At 42.0% G+C, this 27662-nt stretch overlaps 1 protein-coding gene across 3 annotated transcripts in view; it reads right to left on the bottom strand.

Moving 5' to 3' along the window:
- Positions 1-4650: 4650 nt before the first annotated feature.
- Positions 4651-27662, bottom strand: part of FBXO32 (F-box protein 32) — a 44782-nt gene continuing 21770 nt past the window's right edge. For 2 of the 3 annotated variants that reach the window (XM_056522706.1, XM_056522705.1), the window contains exons 5-9: positions 16606-16699; positions 15848-16032; positions 14239-14421; positions 10792-10935; positions 4651-8307 (exon numbers count right to left, since the gene is read on the bottom strand). In XM_056522706.1, the coding sequence (XP_056378681.1) occupies positions 8218-8307; positions 10792-10935; positions 14239-14421; positions 15848-16032; positions 16606-16699 (696 nt within the window). In that variant the 3' untranslated portion in view covers positions 4651-8217. The remainder of the gene's footprint in view (positions 8308-10791; positions 10936-14238; positions 14422-15847; positions 16033-16605; positions 16700-27662) is intronic. The other variant, XM_056522704.1, reaches the window with a different exon arrangement.

Here is a 27662-nt window from a genome sequence, read left to right as displayed (position 1 = left end):
GTACCCTTGATCAGACATCTTATCCATTGGATAGGGGATAAGATGTCTAGGGGCAGAGTACCACTTTAAGGTAGCCATGCACATTTAATAGCCGTCAGCCAAATGTTTGTTCATCTTAAAACAATTTCTCCCGATCCCTGATGCACTCGAATGTTCTTATGTTCTTTACAGGGCGAGACTCCTCTAGTAGTGGCTTATTTCTTCGAAAACATGAGAACAAAATTGTTGGCCAGTTGGAATCAACCATCTCCAATCCTTCCCTCCACCGACATCATCTGTCAGGGGGATCATGAGGCCTTCATACACATTAGATAGGTGTCTGGTCGTCCCACCAAAATCAGTAACATAGTAACATAGTTCATAAGGTTGAAAAAAGACCAGAGTCCATCAAGTTCAACCTATATCCCTAATGAGTCCCTACTGAGTTGATCCAGAGGAAAGCAAAAAAAAATTAAAATTCAGCCAACTTATTTTCTAATGTGTATGGAGGCCTTCGTATAAGTCCAGTGTTGGACTGTCTGTCTTTGTGCCCAAGCGAGGAGATGCCTCTAAGGTCCACTCCCTATCTATACAGAACATGTACACATTCCATAACTACACTGTAATCTTTGTTATGATTATTGTACAAACAGGACAGATCATCAGTAAGATCATATTGGTTATCTGTGATCATCCCATAAGAAATAGACCTTGGTGGTGAATGATCGGCTCCAAAGTCTCCTCCAAATGGGGATATTGACCGATCAGCCCGAAATCTACTACTATTTACTGTGTATGTTGCGCAATAACTTGAAAACACTTTAATAGATTTGAGGCAGTAGAGGAGAGATTGGACGGCACTATTCAGCCGTAATGATACAGCAAATACAGTTGTCACGTAAGAGGAGAGTGTAACCTCTGGAGGACAGGGGTGCAGGATGCATAGGAAGCAAAGACATCCAAATAGAATCCGGGGTAAGAATTTCACATCTGTACTCACCTGTTAAAATCACTTTATTTCATCATCTTCATAAGACAGAAAAAGCCGGCCTTGGTGGGATCGGGAAACAGAAAGCGCAAGAGCCGAAGCTGTGCGGGTGGGCGGCAACAAGCTGGTTTTGTGGGTATTCCGCTTCCTCTGGCCTAAGGCAACAAGCTGGTTTCGCGGGTATTCTGCTTCCTCTGGACCCAGGCAACAAGCTGGTTTCGCAGGTATTCCACTTCCTCTGGCCCCAGGCCAGAGGAAGCGGAATACCCACGAAACCAGCTTGTTGCCGCCCACCCGCACAGCTTCGGCTGTTGCGCTTTCTGTTTCCCGATCCCACCAAGGCCGGCTTTTTCTGTCTTATGAAGATGATGAAATAAAGTGATTTTAACAGGTGAGTGCAGATGTGAATTTCTTACCACGGATTCTACTTTAAAGTGCAACTGTCATGACATTTTGGTGCAATAACCTGCACACAGCCTTTGTACTTTGTGCAGGTGGTGGGTATAGCAATGTTTTTACCTGAAATTTGGCGGCTTTCATGACTGCAAAAAAGGCTTTTATTCAAAGCCACTGACGGTCGGATAGGCATGGCGCGAGGTACGCGATGCCCCGCCGCTGCCACGCCCACCTCCAGGCCTACCCCGTATGTCCACGCTGGGACCTCTGTGTGATTGACACACAGGTCCCAGCGCATGCACCCTTCAGCTAATCTAACCTGCGCGCTGCTGTGTGTCATCCAGCAAGCGCTCGCTCCCGCCGCCGTCTTCCTCCTCAGAGCAGCGTGCAATCAGGTTAGTTCTCGATACTAAGTGCAGAGAGGAAGCGCGCTCTCTGCACCTTGCACTGCGCAGGTGCACTGAGGAGGAAGACGGAGGTGAGAGCGAGCGCTTGCTGGATGACACACAGCAGCGCGCAGGTTAGATTAGCTGAAGGGCTCATGCGCTGGGACCTGTGTGTCAATCACACAGAGGTCCCAGCGCGGACATACGGGGTAGGCGTGTGGGTGGGCGTGGCGGCGGCGGGGCATCGCGTACCTCGCGCCACGCCTATCCGACAGTCAGTGGCTTTGAATAAAAGCCTTTTTTGCAGTTATGAAAGCCACTAAATTTCAGGTAAAAACATTGCTATACCCACCACCTGCACACAGTACAAAGGCTGTGTGCAGGTTATTGCACCAAAATGTCATGACAGTTGCGCTTTAATAGATTTGTCTCAAATAATAACATATTGGGAGAGGATACAAAAGCCTATTAAATTTGGTGAAAATCAGTCAAGCAGAAGGGGATGATTTCAAATGTCATAGATAAAGGCTTATGTGCTGTTTGGATTGATCCATTATTGTAGGTAGTGTCTGTACATTGGTTCGGTCCACAGTTAGCTAAGACAGCTGGGACAGTTCATTGGATCAGCCCATTATTGTAGGTAAAGACTGTACATTGGTTTGGTCCACAGTTAGCTAAGACAGCTGGGACAGTTCATTGGATCAGCCCATTATTGTAGGTAAAGACTGTACATTGGTTTGGTCCACAGTTAGCTAAGACAGCTGGGACAGTTCATTGGATCAGCCCATAATTGTAGGTAGTGACTGTACATTGGTTTGGTCCACAGTTAGCTAAGACAGCTGGGACAGTTCATTGGATCAGCCCATTATTGTAGGTAAAGACTGTACATTGGTTTGGTCCACAGTTAGCTAAGAACAGGGCTTGACACATTTGCTTTGTATCTAGGAGCTGCGACCTTGCTGGAGTTGCCGTGAGTAACGTTTTAGTTCCAATTTATACTTTTAACCATAATAACATGTTATGAGTTTCACAAAATATAACACTCAATGTCCAACAATGGACCCCAGTGTGGTAATTACATTATGCTCAATTGGTAGTAAGGGGCCCAAAGTGGGCCAAGAAAATGTCCTCCACACCATTACACCACCAGCCTGAACCACTGAGATAAGGCAGGACTGTGTAAAAGAGTTCAAAAAGGGGTCTGGATGCATTTTTGAAGAATAATAACATTGCTGGTTATGTATACTAGATTTATAGGGACAGAACGTTGATCCAGGGATTTATTCTGAGGCCATATTTGGAGTCGGGAAGGAATTTTTACCTCTAGTATGAGGGTATTTTGCCTTCCTCTGGATCAACTCAGTAGGGACTCATTAGGGATATAGGTTGAACTTGATGGACTCTGGTTTTTCAACCTTATGAACTATGTTACTATGTTACTAGATTTTGGCTTTTATGTTGTTGACACCGAATTCTGACCCTGCCATCTGAATGTCACAGCCGGAATGGAGACCCATCAGACCAGACAACGTTCTTCAAGTTTTACATTGTTAAATACACAAGTCCTAGGGATATGTGATACTGTAACCAACATGTCACCCTGACACTAATTCTGGGGTATCAAACATTGTCCAGTTTAGTTTTACATTCTCCAGTTTTGATGCCTGTATGAATTGTAGCCTCAGTTTCCTGTGCTGACAGGTGCAGCATCCGGTGTGATCTTCTGCTGCTGTAGCCCATCTGCTTCAAGGCTAGACGTGTTGTGCAGTCAGAGATGTTATTCTGCAGACCTTGGTTGTAACGAATGGTTATATGAGTTACTGCTGACTTTCTGTCATCTCAAACCAGTCTGCCCATTCTCCTCTGGCATTTCCGTCCACACAACTGCCGCTCACTGTATATTTTCTCTTTTTTTGGACCATTCTATGTAAACTCTAGAGATGGTTGTGCAGGAAAATCCCAGTAGATCAGCAGTTTCTGAAACCAAACGGCGCCAACGACCCTGGCACGTTCACTTCAATCCCCTTTCTGCCCCCATTCTGTTGCGAGGATGGCGCTGTATTCGGGTGGGGGGGGGGGACTAAACCCTTTTACTGATCTTGTTCACCCTCTTGGATAATAAAGAAGCCGTGAGAGAGGAATGTTTGTAAACATGTCATGTTTTATTGCAGTGTATGATTTCATACAGTAAGAATTTCACAGGTCACGGCGAGTGAACAGCATTATGGTCCGTCTCATCGTCATTGTCAAACCCACAGAACAGTTCTCTGCAGCGCAGCCAACGTATCACACAGGAATAAAGGAAATACGAGAAGCTATATCTCTATATCTCTCGGCCGCTTTCAAACACAAAGCAAAAAGTAGCAAGAATCCAATAAATATATACATAGATGTTTTCGATATCTGACAAAACTTGGTGCAAAATCATCTTAAAAATGCTAAAAAAAAAAAACCTACTCAGTCAGTATATATTCTTTCTCGATGGATAGCAGCAATGGCGTATAGAGAAATGGAGGGCGCATAGTAATATAGTCCCTGACATCTGGAACATAGATTACGACAGGTCACTTATCTGCCTTTACTATGCAACGTCTCCCTCTCAGATGTCACATTTTTCTTGTTCCTTCACATTTTCCTCAATGTATTTTTTGCTATTAAAGGGGTACTCCGCCCCTAGACATCTTATCCCCTATCCAAAAAGGATAGGGGATGAGATGTCTGATCCCGCCACTGGGGACCCCCGTGATCTCGGCTGCAGCACCCCAGACATCCGGTGCACAGAGCGAACTTCATCCACATCGGATGACTGGCGATGTGGGGCGGAGGCTTGTGACATCATGGCCATGCCCCCTCAATGCAAGCCTATGGGAGGGGGCGTGACTGCCGTCACGCCCCCTCCCATAAGCTTGCATTGAGGGGGCATGGCCGTGACTAGTGTTGAGCACGAATATTCGTAATGCGAATATTTAGAAATATAGTGCTATATATCCGTAATGATGGATGTTCGTTTTTCTTTTATGCAAATTTTCCATTTCGTGTTTTTTTTTCACATGCAAATTTTAATGCAAATTTTTTATGCGCATTTTCCATGAGAATTTTCGCATGCAAAAAAAAGTGAAGGAACATAGCGAATATGCGAATTTTGCGAACATAGGACAAATAATCGTCAATATATTCGCGAAATATCGCCAATTCGAATATGGTCCCTGCTGCTCATCACTAGCCGTGACATCACGAGCCTCCAGCGCTGCACCCGACACTCTAAAGGAACGCCAGGTGCAGCAGGGAGATCGTGAGGGTCCCCAGCTGCGGGACCCCTGCGATCAGGCATCTTATAAGATGTCTAGGGGCACAGTACCCCTTTATTGGAGAGACCTTGCACAGGTTCCTGCCACCCAAAGAGCGAAGGCAATGGGACCAACCAGGGCTTAGCCCGATTCTCCAAGAGTCCCATAGGAGCCGCCCATTTGCATGGCTTTCTTCTAATCTAACCTTCTAATCTTCTAATAAAACATTTGTAGACATTTCTACATTCAGAAGAATCCATTCTATATTATTATGACTGTACCATAGGAATCATGGTGCCGCGGCATCCCAAACAACATGCCGTAAAGCAAGTCTGTAGTTTATACTGTATATATATTGCACTTTTGCATTTTCTTTCACAGAAAAAAATATGATGTCTATGACATGCAGAGTGGTAAAGTCAAATCTCACAGTGGAATATATATATATATATATATATATATATATATATATATATATATATATATATGTATGTACACAGGTTCTTCCCTTTGTTTTGTACAATGGATTGCACCATCATCTACACATCAGCAGGTGAGGACTTGTTTGGGTATAGCTATTGCCCAATTCTTGGGCCCAATAAAAAAAAGTTCATTAGACTTCCCAGGACACTGTGAGCTATCCAAGAACCCCATTGGGTACCAAATGCAGGGGAATACCAAACCATGCCCGGACCTATTTCCCCAAAGATAACCCTATTATCATGACAGCTGCTAAATGGGACAGGACTGGATTTTAGGGAGGACAAGTAGCACACGTTTCTTGGGTACTTCCAGGTATAACCGGGGGCACCTAGCCACATGCTTCCTAACTAGAGGTCAGCAAATTATTGGGCAAAAATTGGATTCAATTCGAATTTCACAAAAAAACGGATTCATTAGAATTCAAACTTTTTGTGATCCTTTTCTGATATGCCTCGTCCGTGTTGCTCCACACTGAGCATCCTGGAGGTGAGCAGTAATGTTATATGCGTCACAGCTTCCACTACATTTACGTTCGAAGCTGTCTATGAACGCTTCAGGCTGGGTCCGAGGTTTATAAGTTATGTTAAATTACTATATAATCAACCGGAAGCAAATATTTTGATTAATGGTATTCCATCAAAAACTTTCTATATCCATGCCAGCTGCTTGGTGTACTGTATAGCAGCAGGGACTCTGGTCTTTGACAGGTGTCCCAGGTCCTGTACATACCTTGCACAAACATTTGCAGGGCAATTGGCGACCTTCCCAATCAGGCTCCATGAGCCCAATCAGACATGTCTATGGAGAGTTGCTCATCTCTATTACTATTTAAACCGCTAGATGCCCAAGAATGCCCCCTGAATGGCCACATTGGGTAGGTTCGCTGGTTCCATTATCAGGATTGTTCCAGCATAATCAGGACTGTTAACCAGTATGTTTGGACCCTCTAACACCCTCTCTCTCTTTCATCATTGATCGCCGATCAGGGCGTAGATGTGACCAGATGTATCCCGTGTCATCTCTTGATATATAAGGGAGTTGCTGACTTGGCTGTGCCCATATATTAATGTAGAACACCATAACCATGTGTGTCCATCTCTTTTATGCTTGACTGAAATTGGGGTCAATAGAGGTCCATGTAAGAGGTGGCATTGGTATCTCCACCAAATCTGGTTGCCAGGGGGCCTTCTCCAACCGGTCCTAGGACTAATAGTGATAAGGACCACACTTTGTTTCAGGGTTTTTGTCCTAATGCTTTTCAATGCTAGTCAGTGTGTTTAAAGGCTGCACGTTGTGCCTCATGCCTCAGTTAAGTTGCTAGGACTAATTCTAAAGTAGTGGTCCTCACACGGGTGCATTAACCTTCTAAGGTAATCTCCGAGGCACCCGGCATATTCACACAACACTTCATGTGGACTCTTCACAATTACAAGGACCAATAACTCACGAGGGGGCATCGGCCATCTTCATTCCTCCAAATGCTTGTAACCACATCTACATTTAACTCATGTCCTGCTAAATTCTTGATTATGACATCTCATTGAAGAGTCAACTGGGTGGCCATGGCCAAATGCCCACCCCTATTACCCTGAGTCCTGGAACAAAAGCTTTACCTAAATTCACAACCCAACTACTAGATAGCATTGTACTGTACATCACCTATATACACCAATGGTCTCCAATCCATGGGTCTTGGCCACGGCATGCTGGAAGTTACAGTTCTAGAACAGCTGGAGAGCCACTGATTGGAGACCACCGATTGTGTTTTACATCATTGCACTAAAATGATATATATCACTCACTTAGGGTGAAGCCTGAAGACCCTCTGCACCTTCCATTGCCCATTCATAGGACTTTTAGCCCCCCCTGATGAACTGTAGCTCCTCTACTCTATTCTGGCTTTAACCCATCCTATATTCCAAAACATATACATACGCCTGCTTTCCCATGCTTACAAACAAACAAATATATAAAAAGTAAAAAAGTGCATTTGGTGTGAACATATACATATTATTTGTGCTAAAAAGAAATAAAAGTGCCGTGTAACTCTCCTTTATGGAAATCAAAGCTTCCCCTTAAAAAAGGTTTAAGACGCTGAGGAAATGTTCACCCCTTCAACGCCATGCAGCAGTCCGAGCCATTGAACGCAGTGGGAAAACGACCGTGCAAAAGTTACAATAGATGATGTCAAATCCGATTTTGCCCCATGACGTTTCCTCGCCAATTCCTCAACATTCACGTTCATCCCTTGTTCACACCCGACCATTCGGTCCTACACCCTTCCAAGAAGTGGGTGGCATCTATAGGTTTACGGTGATGAAGAAGAGGTAGAAATGCGAAATGCATTTAGCGTGTAAATTCTCTAAATAGGGAGGGGGATGTTGGTTAACCTTTGTATTACAGTAAAATGGGCCATTTTGTAGCAGATCCCACTCAGTTATGACATCATTCATCGAGGCCCGCACCGTTCATTGAGGTACTTTATATAAGAAGTATGTCCCCTTCCCATCTCAGCTTCTTTCATCCATTTTTTTTGTTCCTACTTGGTATTTGTTCATCATTTTCTTCAGACGCGTGCTTTCGCGGTGAATGTCGCCATTTCCGGAAGCAGCCATCCTTGTCACATTTGGATATATTTACAATATTAACAGCTTAAGTTCGGCCTTTGAAGTGTTCAGTGTCCGTCCTGGCCATAGATTCAGTATCGGAACAGGTTGATAAAATCTTGCGGGGACAGAGAAACCAGGCAGCTCTCTGGGTTGTTGGCTGTGCAGGGGTGTTCTGTTCCCTAGAAAGGGGGGAAATAGGAGAGTTAAATGTGTGAGAAAACAGCGTTTTCCTACCAGGGTGCCTTCAGCTGTTGTAAAACTACACCTCCCAGCAACTTATATCTACGCGTTACACAGGTTATGATGAAGAGCTTCCTAAAGGGGGCGCTTGTGGTCCCTGTCCTCAGGCTGCGTGTGGTATTAAATCTCAGCTTCATTCACATTAATAGAACTGCGCCGCAATACCAGACACAACCTGAGGACAAATGTGGCGCTGTTATTGGAATAAAGCAGCTATGTTTCCCTAATCCTGGATAATCCCCAAGTGGACAAAACAATTCCTATTTGGAGACATACAATATCCCTCAAAATGTTGCAAAACTACAACTCCCAGCATGCCCGGACAGCCAGCGGTGTCTGTTGGTTGTAGTCTTTTTTTTGTTTTGTTTTTATCTTTAGTTGTTTTGCAGGGGGGGGAAAAAAGTGTTATTTAATCAGTTATTGAAATTTTAATATTAATTATTGGCAAATGTTAATAAAATTATTATTATTATTTTTTTTATGGTCACGGCACCTGCACTCGTATTTAACCCCTGGACATGTTTTATTCATACACTTATCGCTTGCATGGTCACTAGTAATTACGGAATATTACGTGAGATGCTTCTGGCAGCACAAGAGACCTTTTAAAAATGTGAGGAGAAAAAAAAAAGTGTGACCAGGGGTCAAGTCCTGGGAAAAAAAAGTGTGGGAACTCAAGATTTCCACTTAAAGGGGTAGTAGACATCTGCCACTGGGGACCCCTGCATTCTCCCTGCTGCACCCAGCGTTCGTTTAGAGCAGTGGTCTTCAAACTGTGGCCCTCCAGATGTTGCAAAACTACAATTCCCAGCATGCCCGGACAGCCAACGGCTGTCCGGGCATGCTGGGAATTGTAGTTTTGCAACAGCTGGAGGGCCACAGTTTGAAGACCTCTGGTTTAGAGCATTGGGTGCAGCACCGGAGGCTTGTGACGTCACGCACCCTCCCATAGACTTGCATTGCATTGATGTCACAAGCCTCTGCCCCGCCTCACCAGTCATCCGGTCATGGAGCGACGTTCGCTCCGTGCACTGGATGTCTGGGGTGCCGTAGCCGAGATCGCGGGGGTCCCCAGCAGCAGGACCCCCGCCCCCGTGATCTGACATCTTATCTTATAAGATCTCTAGGGGCAGAGTACCCCTTTAAGGGCTGGTCCTGCAGGACTCCTGCTAATGGGAACTGCGTTCCTGCTGTGGAAAAAGTGCAGGAACTCCGTCCCCATGAGTTCCTGCAGGACTTGAGCCCTGCCCTGCACTGCCGTATATATACACCTATTCATATTTCCCGCAGAGAATTGTGATTGGCTGAAACCATCTGACCAATCACAGCTCTCTGTGGGAAATAAGAATAGGTGTATATATAAGTCAGTGCAGGGGACCATAAAAGAGCGGCCGAATCTATACATTATACAGGAGGATCGCAATGGGTGTCAGAAGTGACACCTGGGGCGATCTGTCAATTAGTACAGGTACTACTACTCCCATCATGGAACAGTGTGTTCCATGCTGGGAGTAGTAGTACTACCTAAAAAATTTGAAAAACACGCACACACACTACATTTTTATTATTGCTACATTGCCCGCCCATATAAATTGATCCCTGTTTAAAAATGTATTTTCATTATAAAAAAGATAAATTTCGTTAAATACAATGTTTTCCATCACTACTGTATATTTTTTATAATTTTTTTTCCAATGGTACCCTACGTAATTTTATTAATAAAGGTATCTCCATCACTTTTTTTTGGATCGCTAAAGTCCAAAATAGAATAAAAACCGCCTGTAAAAACGCCAAAGTTAAAACCCACATGTTGTTTTTCTAGGCGGTTTTTTTTATTTATTTTTTTTACTCCTATAGACTTCTATGGGAGAAAAACGCCACGATTTCAGGGAAAAAAAAAAACGCCATAGGCTCAACATGCTGCGACTTTGCAAAACCCCCAAGGAGCTGAAAAACGGCAAAAAAAAAAAAAAGGGTGAAAAAACGCCAAAAGGATAAAAAAAAATATTTAAAAAAAACTCCAAATTGAAAAACGCAACGTGGAAAAAGAATTTAGCAATTTCTCATTGATTTACAGCTGACCTCTGACCGCAAAATTTTTTCAATGAAAAAACACCATGGTTTTGGCTTTTTTTTTGGGGGGGGGGGGATACGCACAAAAAAAAAAAAAAAAAAAAAAGGGGAAACTTAGCCTTATGGGAACATTTTGCTTCTATTATGTGGGCAGTCATATTATCTGGCTGTTGTCATTGGCGCGTGTTGTTTTCATTTATCCCATAATAAAAATATGAATTCTCCCTGCAAGCATTTTGTTAAATTGTTTAAAAATTTTTTAAAAATCTAGTTAGGACACATGATAAAATGAAGTGTGCCTATGGGCATAAGAAATAAGGTGCAGGACATCTGCCCCAGCGCCCACTTACCTTCCAGGACAAGATGTGACAATGGCGGCAGAACTGTAGTGTGTCCCCGTACTGCTCTCTTCTGGGGTAACACCGCACCAGTTTGAAGTACATTCTCTTCCAATCCAAGTGCCCCTTATCTGACATGATGAGCCTCTTCCGAATCTGTGAATGAAACGGAAAAACGTATTAGATGGAGAAAATGTCAATTTAAATCCTATTATTTAGGATAAACTGGAGTAAAGGCTCCGGTCTGATTCTTGTTCAATACACATTCGGTAACTTGTACCATCCTCTAGAGCAGTGGTCTTCAACCTGCGGACCTCCAGATGTTGCAAAACCACAACTCCCAGCATGCTCGGACAGCCGTTGGCTGTCCGGGCATGTTGGGAGTTGTAGTTTTGTAACATCTGGAGGTTTGCAGGGCATTGGTCTTAAACCTGCGAACCTCCAGATGTTGCAAAACTACAACTCCCAGCATGCCCGGACAGCCGTTGGCTGTCCGGGCATGCTGGGAGTTGTAGTTTTGCAACATCTGGAGGTCCGCAGGTTGAAGACCACTGCTCTAGAGCATGGGTGTCCAACCTGCAGCCCTTCAGCTTTTGCAAAACTACAAATCCCAGCATGCCCGGACAGCCTTTGGCTGTCCGGGCATGCTGGGATTTGTAGTTTTGCAACAGCTGGAGGGACGCAGGTTGGACATCACAGCTCCAGAGGCATAAGATATAAGAGATTTCTCACAGCAGGGAATGCTGAGGTAGGAAGGGGGAGGGGAAGAGGACCCTCTACATGAGAATGATCTTGGTGGACAGGAAGTAGCTGCCAGAGGTGTAACTTAAAGGGGTACTCCGGTGGAATTATTTTTTTTTTAAATCAACTGGTGCCAGAAAGTTAAACTGATTTGTAAATTACTTCTATTAAAAAAAAAAAAAAATACCTTTCCAGTTCTTTTTAGCAGCTGTATGCTACAGAGGAAATTCTTTTCTTTTTTACTTTATTTTTTGTCTTGCCCACAGTGCTCTCTGCTGACTCCTCTGTCCGTGTCAGGAACTGTCCAGAGCAGTATAGGTTTGCTATGGGGATTTTCTCCTGCTCTGGACAGTTCCTGATACGGGTATCAGGTGTCAGCAGAGAGCACTGTGGACAAGACAAAAAATAAATTCAAAAGAGAAAAGAATTTCCTCTGTAGCATACAGCTGCTAAAAAGTACTAGAAGGGTAAAGATTTTTTTTTAATAGAAGTCATTTACAAATCTGTTTAACTTTCTGGCAACATTTGATTTAAAAAAAAAATGTTTTTCACAGGAGTACCCCTTTAAAGGAGTAGTCCAGTTTAAAAAAAAGGATAGGGATTAAGTATCAGATCGCTGGGGGTTCCAGTTAGAGATGAGCGAACTTACAGTAAATTCGATTCGTCACGAACTTCTCGGCTCGGCAGTTGATGACTTTTCCTGCGTAAATTAGTTCAGCCTTCAGGTGTTCCGGTGGTCTGGAAAAGGTGGATACAGTCCTTGGAAAGAGTCTCCTAGGACTGGATCCACTTTTTCCAGCCCACCGGAGCACCGGAAAGCTGAACTAATTTAGGCAGGAAAAGTCATCAACTGCCGAGCCGAGAAGTTCGTGACGAATCGAATTTACTGTAAGTTCGCTCATCTCTAGTTCCAGTGGTCGATATCCTGCCCGGCGCTCCACCTCTCCTCATGCGGAGCTGTGTCGACCACCACACGAAACGGTGGTAAACATGCGCCCTCTATGCATTTCAATGGGAGAGACGGAGATACATGAGTACAGTGCTTTGGCTCTCCCATAGAGATAAATGGAGGGCACGTGCCAACCCCCACTCCATGTACGGGAAGAGCTGAAGCACCATACAGGAGATACGACCTTTGGATATGGTATACATTTTCCTAAGGCTGGGTTCACACCACGTTTTTCAAATACGGTTACCGTATACAGTTTTCCGCTAAAAAACGTATGGCAAAAACCGTATGCAACCTTATACAACCGTATGACTCCAGATTAAAACATATACGGTTTTTCCCCGTACGGTTCTATCCGTTTGCATCCGTTTTTGGCAACAGTTTTGCTATTTTGTTGGAATTAGTTTTCCAGCAATTTAATAAAGTTACTATTGTTCTATTGAAATTCCAATCTGCGCATGCATCTACTCCAAAAACGGATTAGAAAAACCGTGTGCAACCGTATTCTGAAATTCTGTGGACGGTTCTCATAGACAACAATGTTAAAAGAACCGCATACAGTGTCGACCGTGGTTAAAAGTTAAAAGTTAAAAGTTAAAAGTTAAAAGTTAAAAGAACCGTGGTCGACAGCGTTTTTGCCTACGGTTGAAAAATCGGCAAAACCGTATCCGAGGCAAAATGGATGCAACCGTACACAACATTTGGAATACGGTTTACAATGCATTCTCTATGCATACGGTTTCGAATACGGTCGTATACGTTTTTTTATGCGGAAAACCGTATACAGTTACCATATTTGAAAAACGTGGTGTGAACCCAGCCTAAACTGGATAACCCCTTTAAGGCTCCTTGGCCCCAGTGCAAATTTTGTTCCAGGGCCTCCACCTGCCATTTCTAAAACTTATGTAGCATAGAAGTCTTTGGAGACCCTCAGGCATCTAGGCCCTGTTGCGACTGCTACCTCTGTGGCCTTTCAAGCTATGTTTCTAGTAGCAACTCCTTCTTAAAGGCGTATTCCAGTGAAAAACACTTTTTTTCATATCAACTGGCTCCAGAAAGTTAAACAGATTTGTAAATTACTTCTATTAAAAAAATCTTAATCCTTCCAGTACTTTTCAACTGCTGAAGTTGAGTTGTTCTTTTCTGTCTGACCACAGTGCTCTCTGCTGTCACCTCTGTCTGTCTCAGGAACTGTCCAGAGCAAGAGAGGTTTGCAATGGGGATTTTCTCCTACTTTGGACAGTTCCTGAGATGGACAGAGGTGTCAGCAGAGAGACACTGTGGTCAGACAGAAAAGAAGAATCAACTTCAGCAGCTGATAAGTACTTGTAGGATTAATATTTTTAATAGAAGTAATTTACAGATCTGTTTAACTACAAAATCCAGTTCATATAAAAAAAAAAAAAAATGTTTTCCCCTGGAATACCCCTTTTAGTTACTGAATAGCACATATGGCTGAGCTTATAGGAGGCATTTACTGTAGAGCACAGGCAAGTTTTACTTTTTGGATAAAGAAATTATTTTATAATAGCAATAATAATAAGATGAGTAATACACGAACCCCCGTCTTATTACTATTTGTGATCTTTCTATGGTGATAGTAGGGGTGAGTAGTTTTGGCAGCATGAGATTTGTAGGTCAGTCATCTCTCATTGAGGTCAGTGAATAGCGGTCAATGTCTCCCGTACAAGGATACTGCGGCTATTGTAACGTGTGAAGGAACGCTGCCGTGAGGACAGAACATGTTTTGTGCCTGCAGACAGAGTTACCTGCCGTTCCGTAAAGTGATACTGACAGAGCTTTTTCCACAACAGACGGTCCTCGCTGAGAACCTGCAGATCTGAGGACACTTGGCCCAGGCACACGATGTCCCTGCCATCTGTTAACCTCTGCATGATGTTCACTTGCAGACACAAGGGCAGATCTGTTAAGGTCATTCCTTTTCCCAAAGGCTAAAGAGAGAAGAAACAATGCATTAAGGTGCAAGGAATGAACATGAACATAGATTTTATATATATATATATATATATATATATATATATATATATATCCCTCATATCCATATATCTATCCCATATCTATCTATCTATCTATCTATCTATCTATCTCTATCACATATCTGTCTCATATCTATCTATCTATCTATATATCTAACCAAAGAATAAGTTGGCCAGCACTATTCGATTCCAAACTATTATATACAGGTGCAAGCTGCTGGGCTAAATATACAGCAACAAGGGAATACAGCAGCACACTGTGCTAGCAGTGTGCTGCTGTATTCTCTTGTTGCTATCTATCTCATATCTCCAAAATAGTGAACAAATGACCGTGGTGACGGTCGAAACGTTGTATTCTACCATGAGGAAATAAACACCTTTGTTCACTATTTTGGAGTGCTGCAGGACGCTTTTCTTTGCTTTGCGTCAACACTGCTGCCAGTGACCCGGGCTGTGATTGGGCCCGCTTACACCCACTGCACCTCTACATCCTAGGTGTGCTGCTCCCCTCCTCACGTTGTAACTATCTATCTATATATCTCATATATATATCTCATATCTATCTCATATCTATCTTTCTCATATCTATCTATCTCTCTCATATCTGTCTCATATCTATCTATCTATCTATCTCATATCTATCTATCTCTCTCATATCTCTCTCATATCTATCTATCTATCTCTCTCATATATATCTCTCTCATATCTGTCTCATATCTGTCTCATATCTATCTCATATCTATCTATCTATCTCATATCTATCTATCTCTCATATCTATCTCTCTCATATCTATCTATCTCATATCTATCTTTCTCATATCTCTCTCATATCTATCTCTCTCATATCTATCTATCTATCTCATATCTATCTTTCTCATATCTCTCTCATATCTATCTCTCTCATATCTATCTCATATCTATCTGTCTCATATCTATCTATCTATCTATCTATCTATCTATCTCATATCTATCTATCTCTCTCATATCTATCTCTCTCATATCTATCTCTCTCATATCTATCTCTCTCATATCTATCTATCTCATATCTATCTCTCATATCTATCTATCTATCTCATATCTATCTATCTCTCTCATATCTATCTCTCTCATATCTCTCTCTCTCATATCTCTCTCTCTCATATCTCTCTCTCTCATATCTATCTCTCTCATATCTATCTCTCTCATATCTATCTCTCTCATATCTATCTCTCTTATATCTATCTATCTCATATCTATCTCTCTCTCTCTCTCCATCTCTCATATCTATCTATCTCTCTCTCTCTCTCTCCATCTCTCTCATATCTATCATCTATCTGTTCATCTGGATTAAAACCTCTGTATATAACATTTATTTTGCACATCTTTTCTTCTTTCATCTTACTCTGGTGATCTGGATATTATTGAGCTGCTGCTGCCAGTCCAGGATGGTCTCCATTCGGTGCACCCAGAAGTTGATGTTCCCCACCAGGACAGACTTGCCCACTCCTTGCACCAGGTTGCACAGAGACGCGTACAGGGTTTGCAGCAATTCCTTGATCAGACGAATATTCTGCTGATCTTCAAGAACTGCCAAAAATATATATATTTATTATTATTATGTTATCTACCTTCTTCCTCTAGTGAGAATATGATCATGTGATCTAACACACTCCCTACAGATCAGGTAGGTCAGTCAATGGCGGACCTCCCATAGGCCCCTGGCTATGTTTATGGACTGGTGCAGCATATCAAGTAGGTATTTTATGTGAGCTAAACAACTTAGACTGCGGGCTGATACACTGTAACAAACTATGATGACAGTGGCTGTGAAGTGTGGCCCTAACTCTAGAGGATCTGGCACATGTTCACTTTAAATAGACCAGTGGTCTCCAATCTGTGGACCTCCAGCTGTTGCAAATCTACAACTCCCATCATGCCCGGACAGCCGTTGGCTGTCCGGGCATGTTGGGAGTTGTAGTTTTGCAACAGCTAGAGGTTCACAGTTTGTACACCTCTGGCATAGGCAGCCCACTTGATTTAAAAAAAAAAAAAAAAAAAATCTGTGTAATACTCAGTTGCTCCTGTGGGGGTGCTGCAGGGGAACTGAACACTTGCCGACGCTCATAGTTCTGTGGGATTCCTAGTATACCGTGCCCGTACCTTTCTGCACAACCTTCTCCAGTATGTTCATGTAATTCTTTTGGGCGATGCCGCTCAGAGACGTCAGCTGGGACTTGGCAATCAGTTCTAAGAGCTAAGAGGAAAGAAAGAAAATATATATATATAAAAATCCCACAAATCAGAAGAAAAATCATAGACAAGTTACCAGCATTACAGAATTATTTGCTAAGGGTCACAACTTTTACTTGGAAAGCAGGATTGCAGCCCTGAGTAGTGTTGTCACTCATGGTAATACATTCTCCATATTGCAATATAACTAATTAAAGTTGTAATTGCGGACATATTTGTGGTCACCAATCATTTTTAGGAACAGATATAGCTAAAAAAAAAAAAAAACAACTATATGGGGTCAGTATAGGGGCCTAGAGCTATATATGAGGTTAGTATAAGGGCCTACAATATATGAGGGCAGTATGGGGCTTTCAGCTATATATATATATATGGGGGCAGTATAGGGCCCTACAGCTATATATGGGGCAGTATGGAGGCCTACAGCTATATATGGGGGCAGTATGGAGGCCTACAGCTATATATGAGGGCAGTATGGAGCCCACAACTATATATGGGGGCAGTATAGGGGCCTACAACTATATATGGGGGAAGTATAGGGCCCTACAGCTATATATGGGGCAGTATGGAGGCCTACAGCTATATATGGGGGCAGTATGGAGGCCTACAGCTATATACGAGGGCAGTATGGAGCCCACAACTATATATGGGGGCAGTATAGGGGCCTACAACTATATATGGGGGAAGTATAGGGCCCTACAGCTATATATGGGGCAGTATGGAGGCCTACAGCTATATATGGGGGCAGTATGGAGGCCTACAGCTATATATGAGGGCAGTATGGAGCCCACAACTATATATGGGGGCAGTATAGGGGCCTACAACTATATATGGGGGCAGTATAGGGCCCTACAGCTATATATGGGGCAGTATGGAGGCCTACAACTATATATGGGGGCAGTATAGGGGCCTACAACTATATATGAGGCAGTATAGGACCCTACAGCTATATATGGGGCAGTATGGAGGCCTACAACTATATATGGGGGCAGTATAGGGGCCTACAACTATATATGGGGGCAGTATAGGGCCCTACAGCTATATATGGGGGCAGTATGGAGGCCTACAACTATATATGAGGGCAGTATGGAGGTCTACAGCTATATATGGGGACAGTATGGAGGCCTACAACTATATATGGGGGCAGTATGGAGACCTACAGCTATATATGGGGGCAGTATGGAGACCTACAGCTATATATGAGGCAGTATAGGGGCCTACAACTATATATGGAGGCCTACAGCTATATATGAGGGCAGTATGGAGGCCTACAACTATATATGGGGGCAGTATAGGGGACTACAGCTATATATGAGGCAGTATAGGGGCCTACAACTATATATGGAGGCCTACAGCTATATATGAGGGCAGTATGGAGGCCTACAACTATATATGGGGGCAGTATAGGGGACTACAGCTATATATGAGGCAGTATAGGGGCCTACAACTATATATGGAGACCTACAGCTATATATGAGGCAGTATAGGGGCCTACAACTATATATGGAGGCCTACAGCTATATATGAGGGCAGTATGGACACCTACAGCTATATATGGGGGCAGTATGGAGACCTAAAGCTATATATGAGGCAGTATAGGGGCCTACAACTATATATGGAGGCCTACAGCTATATATGAGGGCAGTATGGAGGCCTACAACTATATATGGGGGCAGTATGGAGACCTAAAGCTATATATGAGGCAGTATAGGGGCCTACAGCTATATATGAGGGCAGTATGGAGGCCTACAGCTATATATGAGGGCAGTATGGAGGCCTACAACTATATATGGGGCAGTTTGGGGGCCTACAACTATATATGGGGGCAGTATGGAGGCCTACAACTATATATGGGGCAGTATGGAGGCCTACAGCTATATATGGGGGCAGTATGGAGGCCTACAGCTATATATGGGGGCAGTATGGGGGCCTACAACTATATATGGGGCAGTATGGAGGCCTACAGCTATATATGAGGGAAATATAAAGGTCTTAAACTATATATGAGGTCAGTATAAGGGCCTACAACTATATATGGGGACAGTATGGAGGCCTACAGATATATATGAGGGAAGTATAAAGGGCTTAAACTATATATGGGGTCAGTATAGGGGCCCTACAATTATGTATGGGGCAGTATGGGGGCCTAAAATTATATAGGGGGCCTACAACTATATATGGCGACAGTATGGGGGCCAACAACTATGTATGAGGGAAGTATAAAGGGCTTAAACTATAAATGGGGTCAGTATAGGGGCCCTACAACTACGTATGGGGTAGAATAGGGGCCTACAGTTATATAGGGGGCAATATGGGGGCCTACAAACTATATATGGGGAGAGTATAGGGGCCTACAACTATATATGGGACATTATAGGGGCCTACAGCTATATATATGGGGTTGGTATGAGGACCTACAACTATAGGAGCAGTATGGGGGCCTACAACTATATATGAGGTCATTATAGGGACCTATTATATATAAGGGCATTATAGGGGCTACAACTTTATATGGGGGCTGTATAAGGGCTACAACTATATATGGGGGCAACACCGGGGCCGACATCTATATCTGAAGAGAGTATAGGGGCTCATAGCTATATATGAAGACAGTATAGGGGCTCATAGCTATATATGAAGACAGTGTAGGGGCCTACAGCTATAAATGGGGGCAGTATATAGGTCTACAACTACCGGTATATATGGGGGCAACACCGGGGCCGACATCTATATCTGAAGAGAGTATAGGGGCTCATAGCTATATATGAAGACAGTGTAGGGGCCTACAGCTATAAATGGGGGCAGTATATAGGTCTACAACTATATATGGGGGCAGTATGTGGTATATATTTATATATAACCCTGTCACGTTTTTACTCTCCCAATGTCCCGTTTTTGTCTCGAAGAAATATAGTCAGCCTACATATGTTCCTTGTGCAGTCCTGTCCAACTTGTGTCAGAAAACTACAGCTACCATCATGCTCTGGGCCTTTGGCTGTCAGGGCATAATGGGATTTGTGGTTTTGCAACAGCTGCCCTAGTGTGACCATGTTGTTCCCATTGAATCTTATGTAACCGGGTGCATGAGGCACAACATTGCCAGATGTCCCCAGAGCCGGACACACTGCGGTAGTACCGGAGAGGTGACATGTGTCAGGCTTTGTTTATTTACGAGCCGAGGGGGCGTCCGGCATGATTTGTCATATGGATTGCGCAAAACTTGGCCCCTGTTTACACCTAGCCGGCCCCATCATCAAGTGTCATCCACCTGCAGCCGTCACTCCGCAGAGTCACCGGCATGTGACTTGTCACTGGGACACCGGCATCATGACTCAGGGCCGGATCACGTTCCTTTTCCATTGTACAAGCCAACACAAGTCCTTCCACCAGGAAAAAAAAAATTCCACCGGAGTACCCCTTTAAAGGAAATACATGGACAAAAAATGCAATAAAAATAAATAAATAAATATATAAAATAAAAAATAAATAAATAAAAAAATAATTTTATATATATATATATATATATATATATATATATATATATATATACGGTATATATATATATATATATATATATATATATATATATATAATTGTATTTATTTATTATTTTATTTTTTATTTTTTTTATTGCATTTTTTGTCCATTTATTTTCTTTAAAGGGGTACTCCGGTGGAATTTAAATTTTTTTATTTATTTTTTTAAATCAACTGGTGCCAGAAAGTTAAACAGATTTGTAAATGACTTCTATTAAAAAAAATCTTAATCCTTCCAGTACTTATTAGCTGCTGAATACTACAGAGGAAATTATTTTCTTTTTGGAACACGGTGCTCTCTGCTGACATCACGGGCACAGTGCTCTCTGCTGTCATCTCTGTCCATTTTAGGAACTGTCCAGAGCAGCATGGGGATTTTCTCCTACTCTGGACAGTTCTTAAAATGGACAGAGGTGTCAGCAGAGAGCACTGTGCTCGTGATGTCAGCAGAGAGCTCTGTGTTCCTAAAAGAAAAGAATTTCCTCTGTAGTATTCAGCAGCTAATAAGTACTGGAAGGATTCATATTTTTTTTTTTTTTTAATAGAAGTAATTTACAAATCTGTTTAGCTTTCTGGCACCAGTGGATTAAACAATAAATAAATTAATAAATAAAAAGAAAAAGTTTTCCACCGGAGTTTCCCTTTAAATGCAACCAGAGTCACCAAATCTTAGTTACTTATTCACTTGTGGTGACTAAACCAGCAATAACGTTATATTACAGAGCGATTGTACATCATGTGACTGAAACCTACGCAAACGTAAACATAACTGCGAACGCGGCGTTCAGGAATGTATTTATTAGTCTAAAGCCAAATATACATTACGAAGCTGAATACATTGTAATGCTATAAGGTCACCAGTGGAGGCGAACATTGTTTTCTAAACGGTGTGTCTCCAGCTGTTGCAAAACTACAACTCCCAGCATGCCCGGACAGCCGTTGGCTGTCCGGGCATGCTGGGAGTTGTAGTTTTGCAACAGCTGGAGACGCAACATTTGGAAAACACTGACCTAGAAATTTGTATATCCCCCCCCCCCCCCAACTCCATATTTATAAGCCATAATTCTAATCTATACAACATTAATATCCAAACAGAGATACTATATAGTGACAATTACAGTATCACAGAATTCTGTGTTCTGCCCTCTTTTATTCCTCCGGGAAATGAAAGTCTAATTTTACAAAAAAAAAACAAAAAAAAAAACCATTCCACAAACAATCTGCCATGTGAATATACCCTTAGAAAGACAGAGCTGAATTTAAAAAAAAAATTAAAATAAAAAAATAAAATTGAAAAGAAAACAGCACCACACCTGTCCTCAGGTTGTATGTGGTATTGCAGCTTAGTTCCTTTGAAGTGAATGAAGTTGTCACACCAGAAACAACCTGAGAACAGATGTGGTGCTGTTTTTTTTTTTTTTCTTGTTTGTTTCCATTTTTTATTTTGTTTGTGTTTTTTTTTCCCCTCCCTATGTAATGCTGCATTCACGTCTCGTTTTTGCAATACGGGTCCCTTATCCCGTTTCTGTACAAAAACGTATGTCTCCAAACCGGACCGAAACGTATGCAACCGTATATATGCCTCCTCACGTTTTTAAACCGTATACGGTTTGAAAACGGATGTCCGTTTGCATACGATTTAATACGTTTTCATTGAAAAAAAAAAAACGGATACGGTTTTATTTTTATCAACATTTTAAATAAAGTTCTTTTTTTATTGAATTTCCCAAAAAAAAAGAAAAAAACAAAACAAAAAAACAGTATTGTGCAAACCGGATGTAACCGTATGCACATACGGTTCAATACGGTTCCCATAGAACTCCATTTTAAAATAACCGTATACAGGTTGGATACGGTTTTTCAACCGGACTTCAAACCGTAGTAAACTACGGCTTTGTGTGCGGAAAAAAAAAAAATCGCATACAACCGTAAATGAAGCAAAAACGTACGCAACCGGATGCTACGGTTGTCAATGTAATGTCTATGCATACGGTTTGGAATACGGTTCAATACGTTTTTTTGGGCTGAAACCGAATACGGCAACCGTATTGCAAAAACGCTGTTTTTGGAAGAAACTATCTGTTCTTCTATTTCCGGATAACCCCTTTAGGGTTCGTTCACACATACAGGATCCTGCGCAGGATGTGTAGCTGCCTATTAGAAGCTGTTAGAGATGAGCGAACTTACAGTAAATTCGATTCGTCACAAACTTCTCGGCTCGGCAGTTGATGACTTTTCCTGCATAAATTAGTTCAGCTTTCCGGTGCTCCGGTGGGCTGGAAAAGGTGGATACAGTCCTAGGAAAGAGTCTCCTAGGACTGTATCCACCTTTTCCAGCCCACGGGAGCACCGGAAAGCTGAACTAATTTATGCAGGAAAAGTCATCAACTGCCGAGCCGAGAAGTTCGTGACGAATCGAATTTACTGTAAGCTGTGCTCAGCCATTTAGTTAAGGCCGCGTTCACACGACCATCTAGACCCAAAACGGTCTTCTCCGGTCAACTATAAAAACGGACAATAACCTATAGAAATATAAAAGTACAATAACCTATACTAATAAACACCTTTTTTTGGAAACAAAAAAAAAAAAACAAAACACAAAAACTGCATTTTGGGGTTGAAAAATGAGGGGGCAATGTTTTGTAGCTTTTTTTTTTTCCTGACCAAAAAAAAAAAAATATATAATAAAAATGATAATAAGAATAATAATACCGTATTTATTTATATAACGTCAATTACAATTTTGGATGCACAAAAAGTAAAAAAAAAAATGAAGTTCGTAATACGCCGCGTGAAACGAATAAAGCAGTGTAGGGACTCACTATGGCAGTGGTCTTCAAACGGTAAACCTCCAGCTGTTGCAAGACTGCAACTCCCAGCATGCCCGGACAGCCGTTGGCTGTCCGGGCATGCTGGGAGTTGTAGTTTTGCAACATCTGGAGGCCCACCGCTTGGAGACCACTATGGTAAACAACTATGTTCATTTCTTTCATACATTTCCAGGAGGAGTAACTGAGGGACAACACAAAGCAGACTTTAAATGAAAGGTGTTTTATGATTGTTATTTCGTGGGAAAACACATCAGGAGAGCAGGCCGTCCCTCTAATGAGATTTTGGATAGGATAATGGTAATTTTAATATATCGGTATATTCCAGAATATGATGAAATATTGATGGATTTTCTTTGGCTTTGATAGTAATGATGTGGATCATGGATCGCACCGTATCGATCAGCCAAATTGCGATTTTAAATCTTGTCAGCCAATAAAACTATTGCTTTTTTTCCTCCCTTAATTTTAACATTTTTTTTTTGTTCACAGATGTTTTCCCCAGTGCCATAGAGATTAGAGGGGAACTGGCATAGACTCAGTCATGTTGTCCATTCTTATTTCCTCAGCCTCGGGGTGGATAGATCACAGGTATGTATGCTGTTCAGCCCCATCTTAAAGCCGTAGTACAGGGTCCGAAAAATATAAAGGCTTTCTAGTAAAACAGCGCCACGTCTGTCTACAGGTTGTGTGTGGTATTGCAGCTAGAATTAATTACATTAAAGGGGTTATTCAGGAAAAAACTTTTTATATATATTTATATATATATATATATCAACTGGCTCCAGAAAGACAAACATATTTGTAAATTACTTCCATTAAAAAATCTTAATCCTTCCAGTACTTATGAGCTTCTGAAGTTAAGGTTGTTCTTTTCTGTCTAAGTGCTCTCTGATGACACGTGTCTCGGGGAAACGCCCAGTTTAGAAGAGGTTTGCTATGGGGATTTGCTTCTAAACTGGGCGGCTCCCGAGACAGGTGTCATCAGAGAGCACTTAGACAGAAAGGAACAACCTTAACTTCTGAAGCTCATAAGTACTGAAAGGATTAAGATTTTATTATAGAAGTAATTTACAAATCTGTTTAACTTTCTGGAGCCAGTCTGATTTTTCCCATAGCAACCAATTACAGCTTTTAAGGGGTACTCTGGGGGAATTAAAACTTAACTTTTATGGGCAAATCAGGCAGTTTGGTAAATTTGGGCCAATGGGGACAGATTTATGGGCCAGTCTTATAATAAGAATCTCTTTGTTGCCCATAACAACCAATTGCGGCTCAGCTTTCGTTTCTCATGTTGTTTTGGTAAAATGAAAGCTGAGCTCTGATTGGTTGCTATGGGCAACAAGAATCTTATTTGTAAGACAACGAGATAAATCTCTTTTACAGATGTAAAGTAAAAAGAGCAGTTTGTTTTTAGCCATAACTGTTTTAAGGTGTGTGAACATGGCCTAGAGCAGTGGTCTCCAACCTGCGGACCTCCAGATGTTGCAAAACTACAACTCCCAGCATGCCCGGACAGCCGTTGGCTGTCCGGGCATGCTGGGAGTTGTAGTTTTGCAACATCTGGAGGTCCGCAGGTTGAAGACCACTGTGCTATAAGGTCACCAGTGAAGGTGAACATTGTTTTCCAAAAGGTGTGTCTCCAGCTGTTGCAAAACTACAACTCCCAGCATGCCTGGACAGCCAAAGGCTGGGGGTTTACCACTGTGGTAAGCAACTATGTTCATTTCTTTCATACATTTGTTTTGCAACATCTGGAGGTCCGCAGGTTGAAGACCACTGGCCTAGAGGGGGTCTTATAGGCCATCAATGTTTTATCAGAGTCTCCTGATGAACTATGGGGCCAGTGTAAACAGTGAAAGGCCCCTAATTGTACCGATCTGCGGGGGTCCCCTACAAATCCAACATAAATTGATGAATTGCCCATCCTAAGTATAGGCCATCAGTCCTGGAGAACCTCTTTATTCTAGATATGTTATACAATGAATTTAAAGGGGTACTCCGGTGAAAACCTTTTTTCTTTTAAATCAACTGGTGGCAGAAAGTTAAACAGATTTGTAAATGACTTCTATTAAAAAATCTCAATCCTTCCAGTACTTATTAGCTGCTGAATGCTACAGAGGAAATTCCTTTCTTTTTGGAACACTGATGACATCACGAGCACAGTGCTCTCTGCTGACATCTCTGTCCATTTTAGCAACCATGCATAGCAGATGTATGCTAAGGGCAGCATGGTGGCTCAGTGGGTAGCACTACTGCCTTGCAGCGCTGGGGACTTGGGTTCAAATCCCACTAGGGACAACAATAAATAAAGCATTATTATTATTATTATAATAACGTCAGCAGAGAGAACTGTGCTCGTGATGTCATCAGAGAGCATTCCAAAAAGAAAAGAATTTCCTCTGTAGTATTCAGCAGCTAATAAGTACAGGAAGGATTAAGATTTTTTAATAGAAGTAATTTACAAATATGTTTAACTTTCTGCCACCAGTTGATTTAAAAGAAAAAAGGTTTTCACCGGAGTACCCCTTTAAAAGGGTTCTCCGACTGAGTTCATTTTAGGTTTTTATGGTAATAAATGATAGAAATGGCAATAAATGGTCCGGACTGGCATCTCTGCCCCTCACATGCTTTCATGGGTTAAACTATAAGTCTGATTTCTAGGGATTTATTGCCTGACAGGCTGATTGAAAGGCAACGGTTGCTAGGCAGTCTGTTCCTTAGTTACCAGTCTCAGGTAATGACTTGGCAGCTTTTTAGCTGGAGCAAGATTGGCGCCACACTGGCAATAGTAAAGGGTTAAAAGCAGCTTGAAACTAGTCATGATATGTCAGTGCTTATCTTAGGCTAGACTCGGAAAATCCTTAGGGCTCATTCACATTATGGAATTTCTGACCAGAGATTCCATCTGTAGCAGACGCTGGAAGAACAAGCTGGCGTTATGGCCGTCTCCATAGACAGCAATGCATTTTCGAGCGCATTCTGGCGAAAGAATGAAATTTCTGCTGAAATTCTGTAGCACGATTAGTAAAACAATGGGAGACTGCTGCACCGTATTTTCCAGAGCAGAACTTGTGTGGGGGAGAAGAGGGGGGGGGGGGGGAGAAGCTTTTTAACAGGAGAAATTAGCATTTTTTGTCTAATAGGATATAGTATCCCCAAGAGCTTCTCTGGAGGGGTGGTTTCTGTCTTAAGTGTGGGTGGATCTTTTTTGTATTTGAACAGGGAATGGGTGGGTTGCTCGCTGGAACCTCTCCTTGCTTTAAAGGGTTAGTCCATGAATTTTTTTTTTTATTTGACTATGCTACAGGGGCTGTAAAGTTAGTGTAGTTCATAATATAGTGTCTGTACCTGTGTGTGACGTTTTTTTTCACAATTCTTCTGTGATTTTCACCCCACTATTTATTTTGAAACAGCATGCAAAATGACTGTTGTCTCAGATTTTTCCCAGGTTGCAATGCGGCCGAGACCTGACATCACTAGTCAGCTGATGACAAGGGAGCCTGTCTGCTTCAATGGGTGGAGGGATCGCTTGGTGGGAGAGAGATAAATCTGCAACTAATGCAACAGCTGTAGGCACCCTGATTGAAAACCACAGGTCTGCAGCTCATTTATGTTTCAACGGGTGGGGTGAAAAATGGAATTGTGGGATTTGTAGTCAAAAAAGGAAAAGTCAAACAGGAAATACCAGTTCACAAAAAGCTAGTCACAGTGTTATGGTAATCTCACAACATAGTCATTTAGCCCCAAGACAAGCGCAAATCCTTCCTAAGCATGTCCATTACTGTCTGCCAGGTATGTACTAAAATCACCTTATGGTGGAGAACCCCTTTAAGTTTTTCTGTTCTACTGGAGGAAGCCAGAAGAATTGGACTTCAGGTGGACATGAACTTGTTGTGTCGAGGGGGGTAGGGGGTTGTTGTTTTGGGTGGGTGGGGTATTTGTGTGTTCTTTTTCTTGCATAAAAAAAATAAAATAAAAAATAAAATAAAAAAAATAATATATATATATATATATATATATATATATATATATATATATATATATATATATATATATATATATTATCGCACAAAAGAAAACATCCGGCACTCAGGGAATTGCAGGTAAATTCATGACTAAAGATTCATTGCAGAGATTAACTTTATTATCCACCTTCCAATAACAAACAATAGTATGACATCACCCTCCCTCCAGCTTATATAAAAGAGATGATATCAGGTGATGATGACAGACATGAGTTTTCATTCAGAAAACATTCCATGTTATTATATAAAACCTCTCAACTACAAGAAGACAGAACAAAGGGTGTAAGGTGAAGCTCTTGGCCCCGCAGTGCAAAATCTATATCTGCCCCCCCCCCCCCACACACACACACACACAATGTGCTATTTGTACTACTGTTGTCTCTTTAAAGGGGTACTCCGGCAGAAACCTATATTTTTTTTTTTTGTTTTTTTTTTATCAACTGGTGCCAGAAAGTTAAACCGATTTGTAAATGACTTCTATTAAAACAAATTTTAATCCTTCCTGTACTTATTAGCTGCTGAATACTACAGAGGAAATTCTTTTTCTTTTTGGAACACAGAGCTCTCTGCTGACA

This window comes from Hyla sarda, chromosome 5 (genome assembly GCF_029499605.1).
Source record: "Hyla sarda isolate aHylSar1 chromosome 5, aHylSar1.hap1, whole genome shotgun sequence".
NCBI classification, from domain to species: Eukaryota; Metazoa; Chordata; class Amphibia; order Anura; family Hylidae; genus Hyla; species Hyla sarda.
The sequence above is the reverse complement of the archived record's forward strand: the minus strand, read 5'-3'. Positions and strand labels throughout refer to the sequence as shown.